The sequence below is a fragment of the Pan paniscus genome, chromosome 11 (genome assembly GCF_029289425.2).
Source record: "Pan paniscus chromosome 11, NHGRI_mPanPan1-v2.0_pri, whole genome shotgun sequence".
Classification (NCBI taxonomy): Eukaryota; Metazoa; Chordata; class Mammalia; order Primates; family Hominidae; genus Pan; species Pan paniscus.
In genome coordinates this window covers 15874166-15894036 of record NC_073260.2, presented here as the reverse complement: position 1 = coordinate 15894036, position 19871 = coordinate 15874166, and the positions used below count along the sequence as shown (strand labels likewise).

The following is a 19871-nucleotide window of genomic DNA, read 5'->3' as shown; positions in this document are numbered from 1 at the left end:
TAGATGCACATCAAGAAATAGGCCTGGATGATAACTGGTCCCTGCCAGTCAGTTATGGTCATGACGGAAGGACTCTCGGTGGGAGCTGTGGGTGGGTGTGTGTGGACTGGGGATGAGGAGTGTGAATTGGCGGAGGGAGACTCTAGACTCAGTGCTCTGCTTGGCACCTGTTCCCTGGCTGGAGGGAACTGCATCACAGGCTGCCTAAGGCAAGGGCTTCCCTATGGGCATCTGTGGCTTTTCAAGATATTTTAGTTACCACGGGTGACACTCAGGTAAGTTTAATAACCGTGGACTCCATAGCTGACACCAAGCCGGGGCAGAAAGTGGGGCCCTGATCAGCCAGGATCGTTGGGAAATACATTGCCCTCACCGTGCAACTTCCTTTTCTTTCCTTGGTTTTCTGTGGTGTTTTTTTAAATCTCTCTGGTAGGCTGCCTTCCTTAACATCTAAATCTTGAAAAAAGGAAAGAATGAATAGCCACAAATGTTCACCATGGCTTTAGTTAAATCCAACACAGCAATTTCTCGCTCACTTTCTTTAGGAGCAAAAGTGGGAGGAAGGAGGAGGGAAGGCCTCCCGCTCCTAAAAGAGGCAGTGGAGGGACCTGAAGTGCACAGGGCACGTTTTCATAGCTGTCCGTGAATCCATTTCTCAGTCTCATCCCTGCAGACACGTCGTGAGGGTTCTGAAGGCACCAGGCCAAGGGAGGCCTGATCTCTGCCTTCCAAAACCTCCAGTTGGAGAGGCAGGACAGCACAGTAAATAATTACAACAGCGTGTGATGACGGCTGTAATGGCTGTGTGCACAGGGAGCGTGGAGACTTGGAAGATCAGGGAAGGCCTTGGAGGATGAAACACTGGACCTGGTCCATGAAGGATAAATAGGAGTTGATGTAGGAGACAGGAGGAGAACATTCTAGGGACAGGAAATAGCACATAAGAGAAAGTGCAGAAGCTGAAAAGCCATGGCGTACGCTGTAACAAGTGGCTGCTGTACTGCGCCATGACACACTCCCATGAGTGTATCATCAGAGAAGCAGTAAGTGAGGCTGGGAGGCCAGATGGGGCCAGCTCGTGAAGGGCCCGGAATGCCAGGCTAAGGGGTCTACACTACGGAGCGTTTTTAATCAAATTCATCACAGAATCAGGTCTGTGGTGGTTTAAAAAAACTGATTCGGATGGAGAGAGGCTGGAACCAGTGGGTACCTAAGAGAATAAGATATAGTAATATAATTATCGGTCTTAACTTTTAGCACAGTTTTTGGTAACTGCCCACATTAGAAATTTTGAGCTTTAATTAAAAACATTACAATTTGACCTAGAAAGCATTCTATGTTGTAGGACAATGGGAAATTTTCACCCACTCATTTATTCCATACTGCTTTCCAAAATTACTCAGTATCCCATTTAAATGGTCCTTTGGAGTATTGAAACTCCCTTTATCAATCAATCAACAAGTCCTTATTACTCCTCTCTGATTTGCCAAGTGCTGTGTTTGGCCATACAAGAGGAACAAAGGAAGTCTTTCATGAAGGAATTGCTTACTCTCCGCCAACTGCAGCCACTTCCAAGGGACTCGCCTGGCAGCAGTGCACTGACGCATTAGCAGGAGGGAACACTTATCACTTGATGCTGGAGTTGCCTGCTTCGTGCCCGCCTCCCCAGCAAGACAGGGAGCTCCCGCAGGGCAGGGCCTGTACCCTGCTCCCTGCTGCATCCCCAGTACCCAGCAGGGTGCCTGGCACACAGTAGGCCTTCAGGACACCTCAATTATAAACTGATGGAAGGGAAAGGCAAGATTTTGAATTCTTTAGAGACGTTGGAAGCCCTATGCCCCTGGCTCCTGACACATCAAGACACTTCACAACAACAGTCAACCTCCCAGTGATGTGTTCTCCATCTTCCCAGGAGCTTTGCTGTGAAAGAGGTTACACAGCAGCAATTTTTGGTTTGCCCATGATCATGACAATTGCTCTGGCCCTAGAAGGAGACCCCCCCGAATGCTCTAAGACAGCAACATTCCATTCAGCTCTCCTTGGCTGGTTTCCTGCAGAGGAGGAAGCCTCTCATGCCTTTTTCAGCCCCCACCAAGTGATGGCTTTGGACAATCCCACCCTTCTAGTCTCCATCTGGCATGAGAAGAGCCTGGCTTTACAAACAAAGGCATCTCCAGCAGAGAGAATGGAGTGCTCCGGGATGGAAGGGGAAGCACAGGGAAGCGGAAGGCTGCCAGGAAGCTAAGGAGGGAGTCCAGGGGGCTCAGAATTGGGTGCATGCTTACCCGGACAGTGGAGAGCCACTGATGGTACAGTTTGTCACTGCCTGGGGAAAGAGAATTCAGAGAAGCTGTCACTTAAAGATGTGATTTGTCCTTGGGAGTCCTTAAAATTGCTTTTTTTTTTTTTTTTTTTTTTTTGAGATGGAGTCTCACGCTGTCTCCCAGACTGGAGTGCAGTGGTGCGATCTCAGCTCCTGGGTTCAAGCAATTCTCCTGCCTCAGTCTCCCGGATTACAGGTGCCTGCCACCACACCTGGCTAATTTTTGTATTTTTACTAGAGACGGGGTTTCACCATGTTGGCCAGGCTGGTCTCGAACTCCTGACCTCAAGTGATCCACCCGCCTTGGCCTCCCAAAGTGCTGGGATTACAGTCGTGAGCCACCACGGTTGGCCGAAATTGCTTTCAGCATTCAGGACTTGGAGAACCCGGTGGAGGGTCCCATGTCCTGTTCTTAAAGGAGGCGGCAGCGAGTCACTGCCAGAGGGTTTCCTTCTCAAACAGAGCTGATCATGCAGTACCCTGACTGCAAACTCAGCAGCCACCTCACTGCCTGCTGGCTGGAGGTCAGGCTCCGAGGCAGCCGTGCCACTCTCCTCCAGTCGCGCCTCACGGCCTCTCCATCCTGTGCTGCTGTGATGCTGCACCACCTTATGTCCCACCATGGGGAACTACTTAAGGGACCACGGGGTCCGTAAACCAGCATCCTCGCAGGCCTGCAGGCCCTTGCAAATGCCGCTCCCTTGCCTAGTCACCACGCCCTACTCTCTCTGCTTAGTAAACTTGACAGCTCAGATGTGATGTCCTCTGGAGGCTTCTCCTTCCTCTGAACAGCCCTCGGGAATAGGTAACAGCCACTGAGACATCCATACTCTGGGAAGTACTGTGAGGGGCACCAGAACAGGAACCCCCAGGGCTGTGTGTCCCATTGAAAGGACCCTGCTGGACACACATTGAACCCTCGGAGAGTGAGACAGAAAGAAAATGGATGTGTTGTTGGTAAACTCTGTTCATTTTAAACGGTGGGTCTTAACCTACTGAATAAGTGAACTCAGTTTAACAACATCTAAAGCCTTTCTTCCTGGAACTCACATGCAACCGTTAGAACACAACTCCAGCCCAGCCTCCTTTGTCAAGCCCTCACATTACACAGCGAGGATTAACACAGCCCTAGTCTAACTGCACCGAAATGTGTTTCTACTCCTTTTCCTGAATTGGTTTAATTTCTGATTGTCTTTAGTCATACATTTCTCTCTCCTACCTAACACTCCTTGAGGGCAGAACTGGGTCCTCCGCTTTTTACTCTATGGGGCTCTGGACCTAGCAGGTGTTCAGGAAATGCTTATCAGTGACTGGCTATTGCTGTTTGTAGACTTCATGGTGATTTTCTTAACTGTGCTCTCCATGCAGCACAGGCTGGGAGGGCCTGCAATGTTTATAGGTGTATACTGTGCCTTGCTCTGTGAGCTTACAAACTGCCAATTGGATTATCACAGTAGTCCAGAATAGACACACACTCAGCAATAAAAGGGGGCCAGCAGCATGGGTGTTATTTTGCATCTGGTTTTGCCTTCGCTGCCAAAGACTGAGGCGATGGGATTTGGAAAGAAGGTCAGACTGGGATTCAGGAGGTAGACTCAGCCACCAACACCTCTCTGGGCCTTAGATGCCTCCTCTGAAAAATGAGAAGACAAGACCTTCAGTTCTTCAGATCTGCAGGGACCGGGCACTCAACAATAATTTGTCATATTTTAAAGTAACAGGGCTGGGTACGGTGGCTCACACACCTGTAATCCCAGCACTTTGAGAGGCTGAGGCAGGTGGATCACCTGAGGTCAGGAGTTTGAGACCAGCCTGACCAACATGGCGAAACCCTGTCTCTACTAAAATACAAAAATTAGCTGGGCGTGGTGACACGTGCCTGTAATCCCAGCTACTCGGGAGTCTGAGGTGGGAGAATCACTTGAACCTGAGAGGCAGAGGTTGCAGCAGTGAGCCAAGATCGTGCCACTGCACCCCAGCCTGGACAACAGAGCAAGACTCTGTCTCAAAAAAAAACAAAAAACAAAAACAAAAAAAAACTTACTGCACACAGTCCCCATGCCAGGAACTGTCCTGGATGACTGCACAAACCTTTCCTCATGTACTCTGATTTAATCTCAACAGGAATCCTGTGAGGTGGGACACGGTACTCTCAGGACATGGATAGGAACTTTAGCTACAGAAGGGGAAATGACTCAACCAGGGTCTTGCAGCTTGTGAGGAGGCAGAGTCCTAACTTGAATCCAGGCCTCCTAACTGAATACTGCATGTGCTTCCCAGTGGACCACGCTGGCTACTACTTTAACTAGACTTTGTCTACACAGGGGAAGCAACTGATCCTAGGCTGGGCGACTTCATATGGGCCAGTGTGCACTTTGTCAGAAAACGAAGAGGAATTCTTCAAACATTTCAAGGCCAAGCTTGAAAGCAGTCTCTTCCTAAGCCCCAATAAAGGAAAAGCAAGTCACTGCCCCTCCTTGTCAAATATGCCCTAAATGATAGCAGCCTGCAGCCCCGGAAGGAAAATGAGTTGCTTCTCACCAGCGTACTCGCCCATGTTGATTTCCTCTTCAAAAACATCACTGAAACCTTCGCCGGAATTGAGAAGATCTAATCGACCATCAATAAACTATAGAAAGAAAGAACAAAAGCACAACAGCTCATACAAAGAAAAGGGGGAAAAACCATTCAGCTGGGCACCTTACTGTATCCAAGGTAGGAGTTTTCAAAAAGTAAGGTTCAACAGGCAAGTTTCTTTCTAAAATACCGGCTGCATATTTATGATAACTTGGAAAACCACATGGCAGATTTGCAAAGGGTCTGTCTGGTCAGTGACTGCTCTCTTCATCCAATCCCCCTCCCCTGAGCCTCTTTTGCCTGGGGCCTGAGTCCCATCCATGCCTGCGGCCTCAGTGCTTAGAGTGGAGACAGCTGCAGAAATCCCCGCCAGGGAGCCAGACCCAGGCCAGACCAGGGAGGGAGGCACCTGCTTGAAGAGCTGCAGCTGTGTGGCGTTCTGCAGGAACTGCCTCATGGCTCCGGAGCGGTAGTGGGACACGAAGGCTTCCTCACAGAAAGTGATCGGCTCCTCCTGGGAAGTGCAGAGGGGAGAGGTGGGTCAGTGGCACGGTGCAAGAGCCATCAGTTTTGAAATTCCTATTTGCAGAGCTTCTCCATCTGCTATTTTTTTTTCTTTTCCTTTTTTTTTTTTTTTTTTTTGAGATGGAGTCTCACTCTGTCACCCAGGCTGGAGTACAGTGGTGCCATCTTGGCTCAGTGCAACCTCTGCCTCCCAAGTTCAAGCGATTCTCCTGCCTCAGCCTCCCGGGTAGCTGGGATTACAGCTGCCCCCCACCACAAGTGGCTAATTTTTGTAGTTTTAGTAGAGGTGAGGTTTCACCATGTTGGTCAGGCTGGTCTCGAACTCCTGAACTCAAGTGATCCACCCATCTTGGCCTTCCAAAGTGCTGGGATTACAGGTGTGAGCCACCGTGCCTGGCCCCCATCTGCTAACTTTTCTAACCCTCTGATAGTTAGAAATAGCTAGCTATTTCTAACTATCTAATATTATTATCTAATAACAGAAATATCTAACTATTTCTAACTAGCTAATAGTGAAGTAGCCATTATCAAGAAATTCATTTTCTTTTATGGATGAGGAAGCTGTTTCAGAGAGGAAGAGTCATCCCGCAAAGTCACAGAGAGGGTGGAAGGCAGAGCAGGAACCAACAGTCAGATTCTACACCCCACATCCCCCTCCATACCCCAAGGGCTATTTAGGGAGACATGCCCTCCAATGTGAAGATTTCTAAACTTTTCACTTTTTTCACTTTTAGCAGCGGAACCCTTTATTCAGATAGGATTTTATGCAGAAGCAGCCCTGCTAGGCCAGGCGCGGTGGCTCATGCCTGCAATCCCAGCACTTTGGGAGGCCAAGGCAGGTGGATCACCTGAGGTTGGGAGTTTAAGACCAGGCTGACCAACCTGCAGAAACCCCGTCTCTACTGAAAATACAAAATTAGCCAGGTGTGGTGGTGCATGTCTGTAATCCCAGTTACTTAGGAAAGCTGAGGCAGGAGAATCGCTTGAACCTGGAGGCAGAGGTTGCGGTGAGCCAAGATCATGCCACTGCACTCCAGCCTAGGCAATAAGAGCAAAACTCCGTCTCAAACAAACAAACAAACAAACAAAACAAAAAAACAAAAACCCAAAAATGAGCTGAGCCAAATGTGTTGGCAGGTGCCTGTAAGCCCAGCTACTCGGGAGGCTGAGGAGAGAATTGCTTGAACCTGGGAGGCAGAGGTTGCAGTGAACTGAGATGGCGCCATTGCACTCCAGCCTGGGCAACAGAGTGAGACTCCATCTCAGAAAAAAATAAGATTTTATACAGAAGGAACCCTGTTAGCTGAGTTCCATAATGCAGAGATCAGCTGCTCTGGAGGACCTGGGGGTAGAGCAGGGGTGCTGGCTGGGTTCTCCAGGCTTGGCCACCTTCTCATCCCCCCACATCCCAGGCATCTTTGCAGTCCCTAGGCCACTGGCTGTGGGGCATACTTTGAAAACCATTTACACAGTGATCTTAAACAATAGCAAACTGAAATTTTAAAATAATTAAAGAACAGGGATGATCAAAAATAAAATATACTATCCAATCGATTTTATGCTTATGCTGTTTGATAAGCAAGTTTGCTTTTACCAAACCACGTTTTATTAGTCTAGAAGACGATACCCTGAGTTAAAAAAAAAAAAAAAAAATCCTATCCGTATAGAGCTAACACCTCACTTTTTCTTTGAACATGTTTGGAGTGCTTATCTACACAGACAAGTCTTTAATTTCAGCGGTGTATTCTCAATTCTGAAAGATCAGACTTTCAGATCTTGAGCTGAATTAAGGGTAACACCCCACCCCCCAGCCCTGGTAGCAAACACAGAGATGTTTGAAGCTCCACTTTTATCCTATTTTAATGAGTTGCATGAGTGCTAAATTTACTGTCGAGCTTCCGTAAGTTCTAAGAGTTCTTCCTGCTTAAATCTAGCCAATATTAACTCAGAAACTGGGCAGACTTATTGCACAAGGGCTGTGAGGATGACCCAAAAATATTAGGGTAAGGAGAATATTTATTTTTATACAGTTACACCCTGCCTAATTTTACAAAGGATCTGAGGCAGCTTATATGAGCATCTAAAACAACAAAGAAAAACATCAGGGCTGCCAAATACATAGATATATAAAAAGTATTTATTTGGGAAAAAAGTAGCTGGGTATGTAGGTCCTATGTGGCGTCTAAGTTAAGTTACAAAATTAGCTCTGAGCTTCCTGGCTGCTGGAGCAAGAAGGAAAACAATGCAAACTTTATTTTGTGTACGAGAAAAAAACCCCACGCTAGTTCCTTGGGAAAAATAGCTTTATGTGCCATTTATTACTTTGGCATGGGTTTACATCTTCCTTGCTCAACAGCTGAGAAACCAGCTAGTGATAACTAACACAAGCTCAGCTAGAATTCCATTCCTGTGGCTTGGAAGTTTTGTTCTCACTCTTGGGACCAGAGCAGGGCAATTAATTCTCTCTCCAGGTGATCTCATCCATGCACACAGCATCACTCATCCACTGATGACTCCTGACAAATCCTGGCAGCTCAGACACCTTTCCGAAGCTCTATACCCATCCATCTCAACCTCCACCTGATGGCCTGCTGGCGTCTCGAACTCAAAATAGCTTGAAACTTCCAATTACTATCCCATCAACACTGCGCCCCAAATCTATTTTTTTCTTAACTGTCATTATCCACAGTTACCCACAGTGGACCTATCAGACTTTCTAACTCCTTCCTATTTTACCTGTGAATTGTCTCACGCTCACCCCCGGCTCTCCATCTGCGCCTACCTTGGCGTAGGCCTGGACAGGCTTAAACCACGGTGGAGGTTTAACTCCACGCTCCTCTCTTGTTTCGTCCCTCTTCTACTCCAGCTCTTCTGGCTAGAGTGCTTTCTAAAATGCAAATTAGACCACGTCACTATCCTACTCAGGAACTCTGCATAGATGTTACCTTTGTGTGATTATTTGACTAATGTCTCTTTTTCCCACTAGACTATATGCTTCACGCAGGCCGGAATGGTGTCTGTTTTGTTCAACATTGTGCACCTGGCAACATATGTGGCACGCACAAGGGCCCAATAGGGGTGAGGAAAGGGAGAGCTCCTTAACCAGCAAACGCACCCTCCCAAAGCTGACCCTGGCTTCCTTTCCTAGAGTCCTTCTGTGTCACTTTGCCTCTGCTCTTCCACATACCTCATGCTCCAAACGCATCCCGTGATCACACACCACATCCTTCCTTCCTCACCTTCTTCATTGCTTTTGCCAGTTCTATTCCTTCTGCCTGGACTGTCCTCCTGACACATGCAGGCCTCTGAGTGGCAGTCACTCATCCCAGTGCCGTGTGCACTCCTGGGTGCTGGGATAGTCTTCACTGGTATCCCCTCTCACCAGGAGCTCAAGGGGCCAGAGGCTGAACTCATCTCTGTACGCCCCAGGAAGAGCCCAGCCCCTAATCAGAAGCTCAGGGATGCTGGTTAAAGAACCACGAAATGAGCTGAACCCTGCTTCCAGCCACAGGAGCCTTGTGGTCTCAGTGTGTCTCTGACACTGCTTGGCCTGATGGTAAAGAGGTCTCAGAGCTCGATGCCAGGCAAGTGGCACCCATGCACAGGGAGTTGGGCTGCTCCAAGGAAATGCTCACTGAAGTGGCTGGCAGTCACTCCTGGAGCTTTGGCTCAGGGTTGCCAGGAAGAAGTCTGCTGAGGGCCCGATACATTCAAGAGAGTTTGCAACCAGATTCGTAGATGAGGGTAGTCTGAGGCAGAATTTAGCTGCAGGAGAGCAGAAAGAATCTCGCCTTTGGGGAGACATAAACATTTTGGGCCTGTTGTGTGCTCATGGGAGGTGATATCCCCCGGACAAGATGTCTGCGCCCTAAAAATGCAACAGGACATGGGCATGGAAGGGAAAGAGTCAGGGGAAATGTGACAAGGGGCTTTTTCTGAAAAGAGCTTAAAGAACAGCATCAGATGTGTGAATTAGACATGGGAAGAAAGTCTATCACATGGTGTAGTGTTACCAGGGTGAGGTGGGGTGGGGGGTAAAGTGTCCACAGGAGTCCAAAGAGGAAACGGCAAATTCTCCAGGGCGGCAGGTCAGAAAACATGGTAAGTGGACACTTCGGCTGGGCCTGGAAGGGTGAATAGGAGTTAGGTGAGCAAATCCTGTCTGTTCAGGGCCCAACTCTTCTATCTTAATCCTGCTGCAAGGCAGTGACGTTGTCACCCAGAACCATGCATAAAGGTCTGAATGGCACGAGGCACAGAGGGCTCTTTTCCCTGGAGCAACTCACCTTGTAAGACAAAGGCAATAATCATAGTTTAACTCTGTGTGAGGCACAGTGCTATGCACTTCACAACTCTTTTTAACATTCTGGAAACTTTCATGAAGTCGAAATTACACTCAAATTTTACAGAGGAATAATTGAGGTAAAGACATCTGCCCAGGTGACAGGATTCAGACATTGCAGAGTCAGGGTTAACAGCTGGTGGCTTCCCAAACCCAGGTGTGCAGCATGCATGTGGTCTACTGCAGGTCTGGCTTCTCCCTGCGGCCTCAGTCCTAAATGCTTGCCCTCAGACCTCCCTGGACAGGAGAGTTCTCTTTAAAATTGGAACCCTGGCCAGGCATGGTGGCTCACGTCTGTAATCTCAGCAATTTGGGAGGCTGAGGCGGGCGGATCACCTGTGGTCAGGAGTTCGAGACCAGCTTGATCAACATGGTGAAACCCTGTCTCTACTAAAAATACAAAAATTAGCTGGGCGTGTTGGCGTACGCCTGTAACCCCAGCTACTTGGGAGGCTGAGGCAGGAGAATCACTTGAACCCGGGAGGCGGAGGTTGCAGTCAGCCAAGATCACACCATTGCACTCCAGCCTGGGCAACAAGAGTGAAACTCCATCTCAAAAAATAAAAACAAACAAACAAAAAATAAAATTGGAACCCTTTAGGTTCTCCTGCACACAAAGCACCAGCCCTTCAGTGACAAACAGCTCCTGGGAGTAAACAAACCGCTGTCAAGGCTCTTTCTGCCACAGGCCCAAGGCGAGGTGCCAAGCCACTCCCACCAGCTCGTCCACCTGCGTCCTGCAAGTAGAAATGGCGGCCCCCACTCCACTGTGCATGGAGAAGAGTAAGGCAAGGTGTCTCATTATTCTCCCCTGAAGTGCTGATTTAGTTCTACGAGGCTGATTAAGCCCTTTGTCTTCTTAGGTGACATTCTAGGCGCTGGGGCTACGGGCTGATAGCAATGTTAATTCAGGGAATTCAGGCCGTGAGTGTTCAAGCTTAGATCACATTAGCAGAGTTTTCCAAGTATGACCTGAAGGACAGTAAAACACAGCTGCTTAACCCTGTCGAGAACTTTGTTACAAAAAGACAAGTTTTACTCCTGGATTATCTTCTTGACATATGGAATCCATTGGAAACACTATCATTAATAAGTTGAATCCTTGTTAACAGGTAAAATTGGTGATTTCAAAGGTTTTTGATACTTCCAGAAATAAATGACTCTATCCACAGCATTGCTGATATTTTTATTGGCATAAAAATAAAATCTCTCATCAGATTTTTCAGCAAGTTTCCTTGTTCTGAAGACCCATAGAGTATTACATTCTTCCTTTACTGATTTAATTTTTATCAAAATTCTATGTGCACATTTATGAGATTCTTACGAGAAATGGAAAGAATCTCAGACCTCTTTATGAACCTTGCTTAACATTTAAAAGAGTTAATGTCGGCCAGGAGTGGTGGTTCACGCCTGTAATCCTGGCACTTTGGGAGGCTGAGGTGGGCGGATCAACTGATGTCAGGAGTTCAAGACCAGCCTGGCCAACATGGTGAAACCCCATCTCTACAAAAATACAAAAATTAGCCAGGCATAATGGCAGGTGCCTGTAATCCCAACTACTTGGGAGGCTGAGGCAGGAGAATCACTTGAACTCGGGAGGCAGAGGTTGCAGTGAGCCCAGATCACACCATTGCACTCCAGCCTGGGAGACAGAGCGAGACTCCAGCTCAAAAAAAAAAAAAAATTAAAAATTAAAAAATAAATAATAATAAAAAGAGCTGATGCCTGCTGGGCTTCATACCTAGGTGATGGGTTGATAGGTATAGCAAACCACCATGGCACATGTTTACCTGTGTAATAAACCTGTACATCTTGCACATGTACCCCATAACTTAAAAACAATAAAATACAAATTAAAATTAAGAAAACACATACTTTTGGAAGATCCATCCACACACCCAAACATTTTTAAAGCACTTACTATGGTCTAGGCTCTGTGTTAGGGGAATGCAAACACGAATAAAATAGAGTTGGTACAAACAGTAATAACTAAATGAGGGATGAGAAGTGGATGAAAATATAGATAATGTAAGAATGGCAGAACATTATGTTCATAGCAGCTCTACTCACATCAGCCAAAAGATGGAAGCAACCCAAGGGTTCATCTGTGGAGGAGCGGATAAACAAAGTGTGGCATATACACACAAGGGAATATTATTCAGCCCTAAAAAGTAAGAGATCTGATACATGCTGTAACATAAAGGAATCTTGAAGACATTACGTGAAGTGAAATAAGCCAGTCGCAAATAGATCAACGCTGCGTGGTTCCACTTGTATGAGATACCTAGGGTAGTCAAACTCACAGAGACAGAAAGAATGGTGCTTGCCAATAGCTGGGGCAGGGGGAAGGGTGAGTTTTTTAATGGGTACTGAGTTTCAGTTTCGCCAGACAAAAAAACTTCTGGAGATGGAACAATGTGAATATACTTAATGCCACTAAACTGTGCACTTAAAAATAGTTAAGATGGCAAATTTTATGTATATTTAAGGACAATCAAAATTTTTAATTAAAACTTTTTTTTTAACTTAAAAAATAGAATAATGGAATATTTATAGCAGTGGAAGCTGGGAGATGGGTTCACTGACTTTGTATAAGTTTGAAATTTTCCATAATAAAAAGTTAAAAAGGCCGGGCACAATGGCTCATGCCTGTAATCCCAGCACTTTGGGAGGCCGAGGCAGGCGAACCGTCTGAGGTCAGGAGTTTGAGACCAGCCTGGCCAACATGACAAAAACCCATTTCTACTAAAAATACAAAAAAAAAAAAAAAAAAAAATTTGCCAGGCGTGGTGGTGCACACCTGTAGTCCCAGCTACTCAGCCAGCTACTCGAGAGGCTGAGGCAGGAGAATCGCTTGAACCCGGGAGGTGGAGGTTGCAGTGAGCCAACATTGTGGCACTGCACTCCAGCCTGGGCAACAGAGCAAGACTACGTCTCAAAAAAAAGAAAAAAAAAAACATTAAAAAGAAAAGCTCCTGTATCAAAGAATCCTGTCTAGTTCAGGGAGCAAATAACAACAGTACAGTGTGACAGCTAGCACACCAGAGGGCTGGTTTTTGTCTTTGATTTTTTTTTTTTTTTTTGGTAGAGGCATCTGTATGGAAACTTAAAACTCTGTTTCTATTTGATCAATTTAGATGACACAACATGGTGGAGTGAGAATGTGTCTTGGGTGGAAAGACCTGCATTTGAACCTTGACCCTGACTGTACTAGCTATGTGCTCTTAGGTGACTAACTTGTCCCTCCTCATCTGTGACAATTATACAATGCCAACCTACCTCACAGGGTTGCTTTGAAGATTAAAACAGATTATAAACAAATAGATTCTTTCACAAGAGACTTTCAACAAATAACTCTTTCCCCTGAGGGTGGAGATTGGGTCTTACCAGGGCTGGCAACATAATATGCAAGACCAAATATAAAATAAATATGCAGGAAAGAAGTGCTGTTAAAATATAGAAGTGCTGAACTAAAATATATACCTTTTTTCTTTTATGGTGTCTTTTTAGACCTATCATGATGCTTTTAAATTTACTATTTAATGTCATTATAAGAAAAAATAAAAATGTAAATTATATTGGCATGAACTTTGTCATTTAGTTTGGCCTTGTGCAATGCCAGTTTTAAATGCTAACTCATATGTACAATTGTATTTTATAGCTTGTACATGCATTTATACATTTGTATTTTGTTCTCATCAGACAGCGGAAACACTGCACAAAACTAACTCCATTGTTTTTATTTCTTTTTTTCTTTTTTAATTTTTTTAGAGATGGAGTCTCGCTCTGTCACCCAGGCTGGAGTGCAGTGGCGCGATCTCGGCTCACTGCAAGCTCCACCTCAGGTTCACGCCATTCTCCTGCCTCAGCCTCCTGAGTAGCTGGGACTACAGGCGCCAGCCACCACACCCAGCTAATTTTTGTATTTTTAGTAGAGGCGAGGTTTCACCATGTTAGCCAGGATGGTCTCCATCTCCTAACCTCATGATCCTCTTGCCTCAGCCTCCCAAAATGCTGGGATTACAAGCATGAGCCACCGTGCCTGCCTTTTTATTTATTTATTTTTTTTGAGACGGAGTCTACCTCTTTCTCCCAGGCAAGAGAGCAGCGATGTGATATCTGCTCACTGCAACCTCTGCCTCCTGGGTTCAAGTGATTATCCTGCCTCAGCTTCCTGAGTAGCTGGGATTACAGGCACCTGCCACCACACCCAGCTAATTTTTCCATTTTTCATAGAGATAGGTTTTCACCATGTTGGTCAGGCTGGTCTCAAACTGACCTCAAGTGATCCACCTGCCTCGGCCTCCCAAAGTGCTGGGATGACAGGCGTGAGCCACTGCACCTGGCCTATTTCACTTCTTGCTATCTGCACATTCTCTATCTATCTCCAGCTTACTGATGAGAAAGGTAAAGGAACCATGGTTGTTTTATCTTTGCCTTTCCTTCTATGTCATCATTTTCAGGATAAATGGTTGGCTAAGTACAAAGTAACATAAATAAGAAATATGATAGGTTTCCTTGGTCATTCATATTTCTTAGAACATCACAGGCTGAGTGGGGAGGATCTCTTGAGCCCAGGAGTTTGAGACCAGCCTGGGCAACACAGAGAGACCCCGTCTAGACCCCATCTCTTAAAAAAAAAAAAAACTAGCCGGGCTTGGCTAGTGGCTCAAGCCTGTCATGCCTGCTACTCAGGACGCTGAGGCAGGAAGAAGTCTTGAGCCCAGGGCGTCAAGCCTGCAGTGAGCCATGATCACACCACTGCACTCCAGCCTGGGTGACAGAGCAAGACGTCTCAGGAAAAAAACCCAAAAAAAACAAAAACAAAACAAAACAAAACAAAAAAACATTATTGCCTTCTTTCTGTATTTGAAGCAAGTTCTGGTTCTAATGGAAAGTGTGGCCTCTTGGGGCTGTCAGACATGGACATGTTTACTTTGTGAGCACGTAGAGTCCTGCTGAATGTCCCCACATCCTGGGTCCACTGGAATTCGGTGCTGCAGGCACTAGAAAATTGTATGGGGTTGGGATGGCGAGGCCCCATGGAGACACATGTTCTGTGCATGTCTCCTTTGCTAATGTCCTTACTCTACTGTCCCATTTATAAAACACCAGTTCAGGCCAGGTGTGGTGGCTCACGCCTGTAATCCCAGCACTTTGGGAGGCTGAGGTGGGTGGCTCACGAGGTCAAGAGATGGAGACCATCCTGGCCAACATGGTGAAGCCCCATCTCTACTAAAAATACAAAAAATTAGCCAGGCATATTGGCGGGCACCTGTAATCCCAGCTACTCAGGAGGCTGAGGCAGGAGAATCGCTTGAAATCAGAAGGCAGAGGTTGCAGTGAGCCGAGATCGCGCCACTGCACTCCAGCTTGGGCAACAAGAGAGAAACTCCGTCTCGAAACAAAACAAACAAAACATCCCCACACCAGTTCAAAAGGTAAAAATGTTAGGAATTTCAGGACGGTGACAGCAGAGCATTAAGCCAAGCCTGGGGCCCTGTGTGACTGCACAGGTCCATGCAGGTGGGGCCAGCCTGGTTCCTGAGCATGACACTCAAGGCTCTAAGTGACCTTCTCCAGCTGCCTTTCTTGCTTATGACACCCTGTCCACCTCATTCACACACACATCTCCTCCTGCAGAGGTTCTGGGCTGTCCACCACACCCTGAGCATTTTGTGCACTCTCACTCCTGGCTGCCTTCTTCATGGTACTTCCTTGGGGAAACCTTACTTGAATCATTCAGATGAAGAGGACCTCATTTCCCCCTCAATGTCTCCACCAACCACCACCTGTGCCCAGGTGGACTGTCCCCAGCACACTGCAAGTTCCTAGAAGGCAGGCTCTGATTCACGGTCACTCCGAGAAGTGGCAGATTGGGGGGTTCCACTCTCAGCTCTGCTCCTTGCTGCTCTTGGTGCCACCCTGGGGAAGTGACTACACCTCTTAGATCCTCATTCTTGTCACATGTAATGTGGGTAGAGCTACCTGCCTCCGGGGACTGCTGGGGGATTAAGCAGGGATGAAGGAGATGGTGGAGGTTCACAGATCTCATCCTTGGCTATGCACCAGAATTACCTGGGTTATTTTAATCCCCAATGCCAGAGTCACAGATTTTGAAATTCCCCAACTGACTCCAGTGCAGCTAAGGCGGACAACCCCTGGTACAGGTGAAAGTGACCAGCACAGAGCCTGGACCCACTTGACAGTCCTTTTTAAAAACTTAAGAATAAAGCAAGCTGGGGAATTTGGCCCTATTTCTCACCAGCAGTCCCATCTCAGTTGCATTTTGTTTAAATGCCTCCAAATTCCCTGCTGGGGCCTCAGCATCCCTCCCAGAGCTGGGAGGAGAATGCTGTGCTGGTCTGATGGCTTCTTCTTACAGGGTCAGCTGTGGCGGCTGCCAAGGAGCCAGGGTGAGGTCCCGGCCAACATGGAAAAAGCTAGTGTGGTGTCTGGCCTAAAGAATGCCAAGACCTTGTTTACCAGAAAGCTGAGAGAGTGGGGACAGCAGGCTTAGATGACAATAACTTCAGGTTAGCCAGACACTGGCGTGAGTGTGAGGAGAAGGCAGCCAAGGTCTGCTGAGCTCCTGTTTGGGACCAGATGACCTGCATCCTTCACTCACCAAATCCTCGCCAGAAGGGAGATCTTCGGAAATGGTTTCCACTTCATGGATAAGGAAGGGATGCCCATACAGGTGAAGCACATTGCCTAAGGTCCCAGGGCTCATGGTCTAATGACCCCTGAGCCCACACACACTCCTTCCCTGCCCTCAGAGGGCCTGGGTTACCAGGGATCCCAGGACCATCAGGTGGACTTGGGAAGGTGGGTCACTGCATGGCTATAGTCAGATGACTCTGGCTGGGCTGGGTGGGGACATGCCACATTTTGGGGTGACAGGACCAAGGCAGCTTTCTGAACCATTTGCACGGTGGCCGAGGCACGTCAGAAATAGACTCCCAGTCTGGGCCCCTGTCACTATAACAAGCCCTAAACAAAGAATCAATGTCTCATCGTGAAGCCAGCTCACTGTTCAGATGATTTAAGTTAGGGGAAATGTGGGTGTCAGCCCAGAGCTACTCTGATGATTTGCAGGGGCAGGCATGGCCGGGCTGCCAGTATTTGCCCATTCTGGCCGGCCGCTCTGGTATTGACAGAAGCCCCCACACGCGCTTGCTAGATTACAGTAAAGACATTCAAATCACAGGCGTGTCGGCCCACGCCTCGGCTCCTCTGTGCCAGCAGCCCCTTCCTTCTGCATTAACCGAGACAAACAGGGAGAAGTCAGGAAATTCTGATTAGCGCAGGAACGGCAGATGAGCTGGGAGGCCTGTGGAAGCTAAGGAGACACAATGAAGGTGGTCTTCATGCATACTAGCGTAAGATTTTCTTCCCATAAGAAATGCAGATGGGAATCGGCTCTAAGAGGAAAGCAGGTGCAGTGATTAAAAACAGCTACCGCTTGCTGAGCCCTAAACCAGCACTGGGTGGTTTTACATGCATTAGCTCACTTACTCCTCACAGCATCGCGTGAGGTAGGTAGGATGATGATCTCCATTTTACAGATAAGGAAATCAAGGCTCTGAAAGGGGACGTCACTTGCCTGAGGGTGAAGAACTGGGCAATGACAGGGCCAGAGTTTGAAACGAAGTCTGTCTGGCCCTGGGGCTCATGCAGCACAATATTATTTATGTTTGATTAAGAGAGGTAATCACAAGATTGTATTTGACATATCAATGGCCACTCAGGGCTGCCCTATTAGCAATTCAGACAGGGATTCTAAGGTGATATTGAACAGAAAGGGCTTTGGAGAAATGAAGTGGGTTTTGGCTGCACTCTATGCCTGCTGTAGCCATCTCGGCTCTTGGAGCCTCTGTTTCTTACAGATACAATGGAGGTAATAGCTATGTCATGCTCTACGCATTCAACCCCATTACATAGGGTGAGTCCACAGCGCAGTGGTGGCGCAAGGTGAGAGCTGACATGAGTGAGACGGTGACGACCCCTGTGCTGCCGCAGAGCTACAGCTCTCTCCCTAGCACAGAAACCAAATGGGGGCCCACTGAAATCTCAACCTCAAACACCTGCTGGCTCAACCACGTGGCCAGCGCCAGGGCTTGCCTCATCCTCAACAGGGGCCAGATTCCCGGTTTCAACACAATGACACTTACATCCAAAGTCCCAAGAAAGGAAGCGCCAAGCTGATTAGAGATTTCCGTTTCCCTAGTGAGGAGAACACGGTTTGAGGAAGTGCACTGGAGAGAGGACAGGTGTCAGGGACCTGATAGGCCCCTAGAGCAACAGAATCTATCCGAAACACAATCAGCAGCAGAACCAACGTAGCTGCAGCAATGGGAATATGAGACTCATGGATCTCAAGGTAAAAAAGGACAAGGTGATAAAACAGAAGAGGCACAAATTCGTCTCTACAAATGAAAAGCCCTAACCCCCTAACTGAGGAGACAGGCCCCCCTGAAGGTGTGCTGCCCACCCATCGCTTGGTGACACAGTCCTCTGGGGGTGCTCTGTGGCACTGTCCACATGATTAATTGTCAGACTTATTTATTAGCCCCATGACTCCCTTATTTATTATCACTCCTCCTCCGAACGTCACTCATGCAGGGCTGAGTCTCTGGTGTTGAAACGGGCCTGGTACACAGGAGACTTCGGTAGGAAGTTTCTAGTCGTGAGCACGTGGCAGCATCAGAAACTGGAAAGAGCACCAGGGGAGTCAAATGCCTGACTTGGTCTGGATTCCTTTTCCTTGCCTAGGCCTCGGTTTCTTCCTCTGTAAAATGGGAAGCTTGGAAAGTCTCCAAGGTGCTTTCTAATGTGAATGTGTTGTTTCTAGATATAGAAGAGGCTTTTCTTTACGAGGTCTGCCACAACCTCTCATAGAGAAATGTGTCACGATGCACAGTGCATGATGGGAGAGTCGGGAACAGTGAAAGACACTGCGTGGGAATGCAGGCTCTGCCACTTAACATGTCTGGAACGTGGGGCAAGTCCCTAACCCCTCAGAGACCACCTTCTCATCTGCCGAATGGGGGAGCTACTTCCTACTTCACAGGGCTGTGTGGGGATTGACAATCGAGGCATGGAAAGTGCCTAGTGGGGGGCTTGACTCTTAGCGGAGGGGCTAAGAAAGGATCTGTTTTCCACCCCAAATTAGGATGGTTTCCTGCCCAAAGCAGATGGCAAGTGATTGTACTTAAGCAGCCCCATTTCAGTGTATGTGACACGCGCTACCTGTGCAGGACATGTGACAGGGCAGTGGAGGCGAGACCGCAACGTACAGCAAGAAGAAAAGGAACCTCCACAAAGCTGCCTGCTAGGGCTGGGACGCCGCAGGACATGGCAACTCTCTGTGGCTGCACGTTGACTTCTCGTAAGAACCCTACAAAGACAGGCTCTTGAGCCTCATCTTAGAGAGGAAGGAGCTGTGACTTGACCAAGGCCACAGAGCTGAAGAACCATAGTCGCACTTGAAGTCAGTTCTCTGACCCCAAAGTCCAGGCTCCTCCCACGACACCCCCGAGCTCTGAGCACGCTCAGTTACCCAAACACAGTTTTCCCCTGGGCTTCTAGGAAATCCAAGATATGTCAGATGATTTTCTACACAAAAATGTCCTTTTCCATGTTCTGCAGCTGCAGTCCCAGACCAAGGAATCCAGAATCTCTGGATGGGGATTCTGTACCGCCCAGGGGCTCTGAAGAAATGGGGAAGCAAGTGAATTTCCCTGAGCTCAGTTGCCTCAGCTATAAATTGGGGAAACTACCTAACTTCCTATTGTGAGGTTTAAGGTGATATGGTGTGTGTCAAGCTGCCCGTACTGTGGAGCACACAGCAGGTGCTCAGGGGAGATCAACGTCCTTTGTGGCTCTTTTGAGATGCCCTTTGTGAGCTGGGCATCATGTCTTGGATGGGGCCTTCTGTACCTGTCATTCCACAAATATGTGTGACTGAGGTGACTCTGTCCAGGTGGGGTGGGGTCCAAGAAAGGCCACTGGGGGAGGGGGAGACATAAAAACCAAGGACCAGGAAGAAGCAAGTGCTCCCTAACTGGGAAGCAGGTGGAGGGCCTGGTGGGGCAGCCAGCC

At 47.7% G+C, this 19871-nt stretch overlaps 1 protein-coding gene across 10 annotated transcripts in view; it reads right to left on the bottom strand.

Annotated features, from left to right (window-relative positions):
* Window positions 1–19871, bottom strand: part of DENND1A (DENN domain containing 1A) — a 542810-nt gene that overhangs the window by 71564 nt on the left and 451375 nt on the right. For all 10 annotated transcript variants that reach the window (XM_063594216.1, XM_057298645.2, XM_063594214.1 and 7 more), the window contains 3 exons: window positions 5310–5414; window positions 4865–4952; window positions 2286–2326 (listed from right to left, as the gene is read on the bottom strand). In XM_063594216.1, coding sequence (XP_063450286.1) covers window positions 2286–2326; window positions 4865–4952; window positions 5310–5414 — 234 coding nt within the window. The remainder of the gene's footprint in view (window positions 1–2285; window positions 2327–4864; window positions 4953–5309; window positions 5415–19871) is intronic.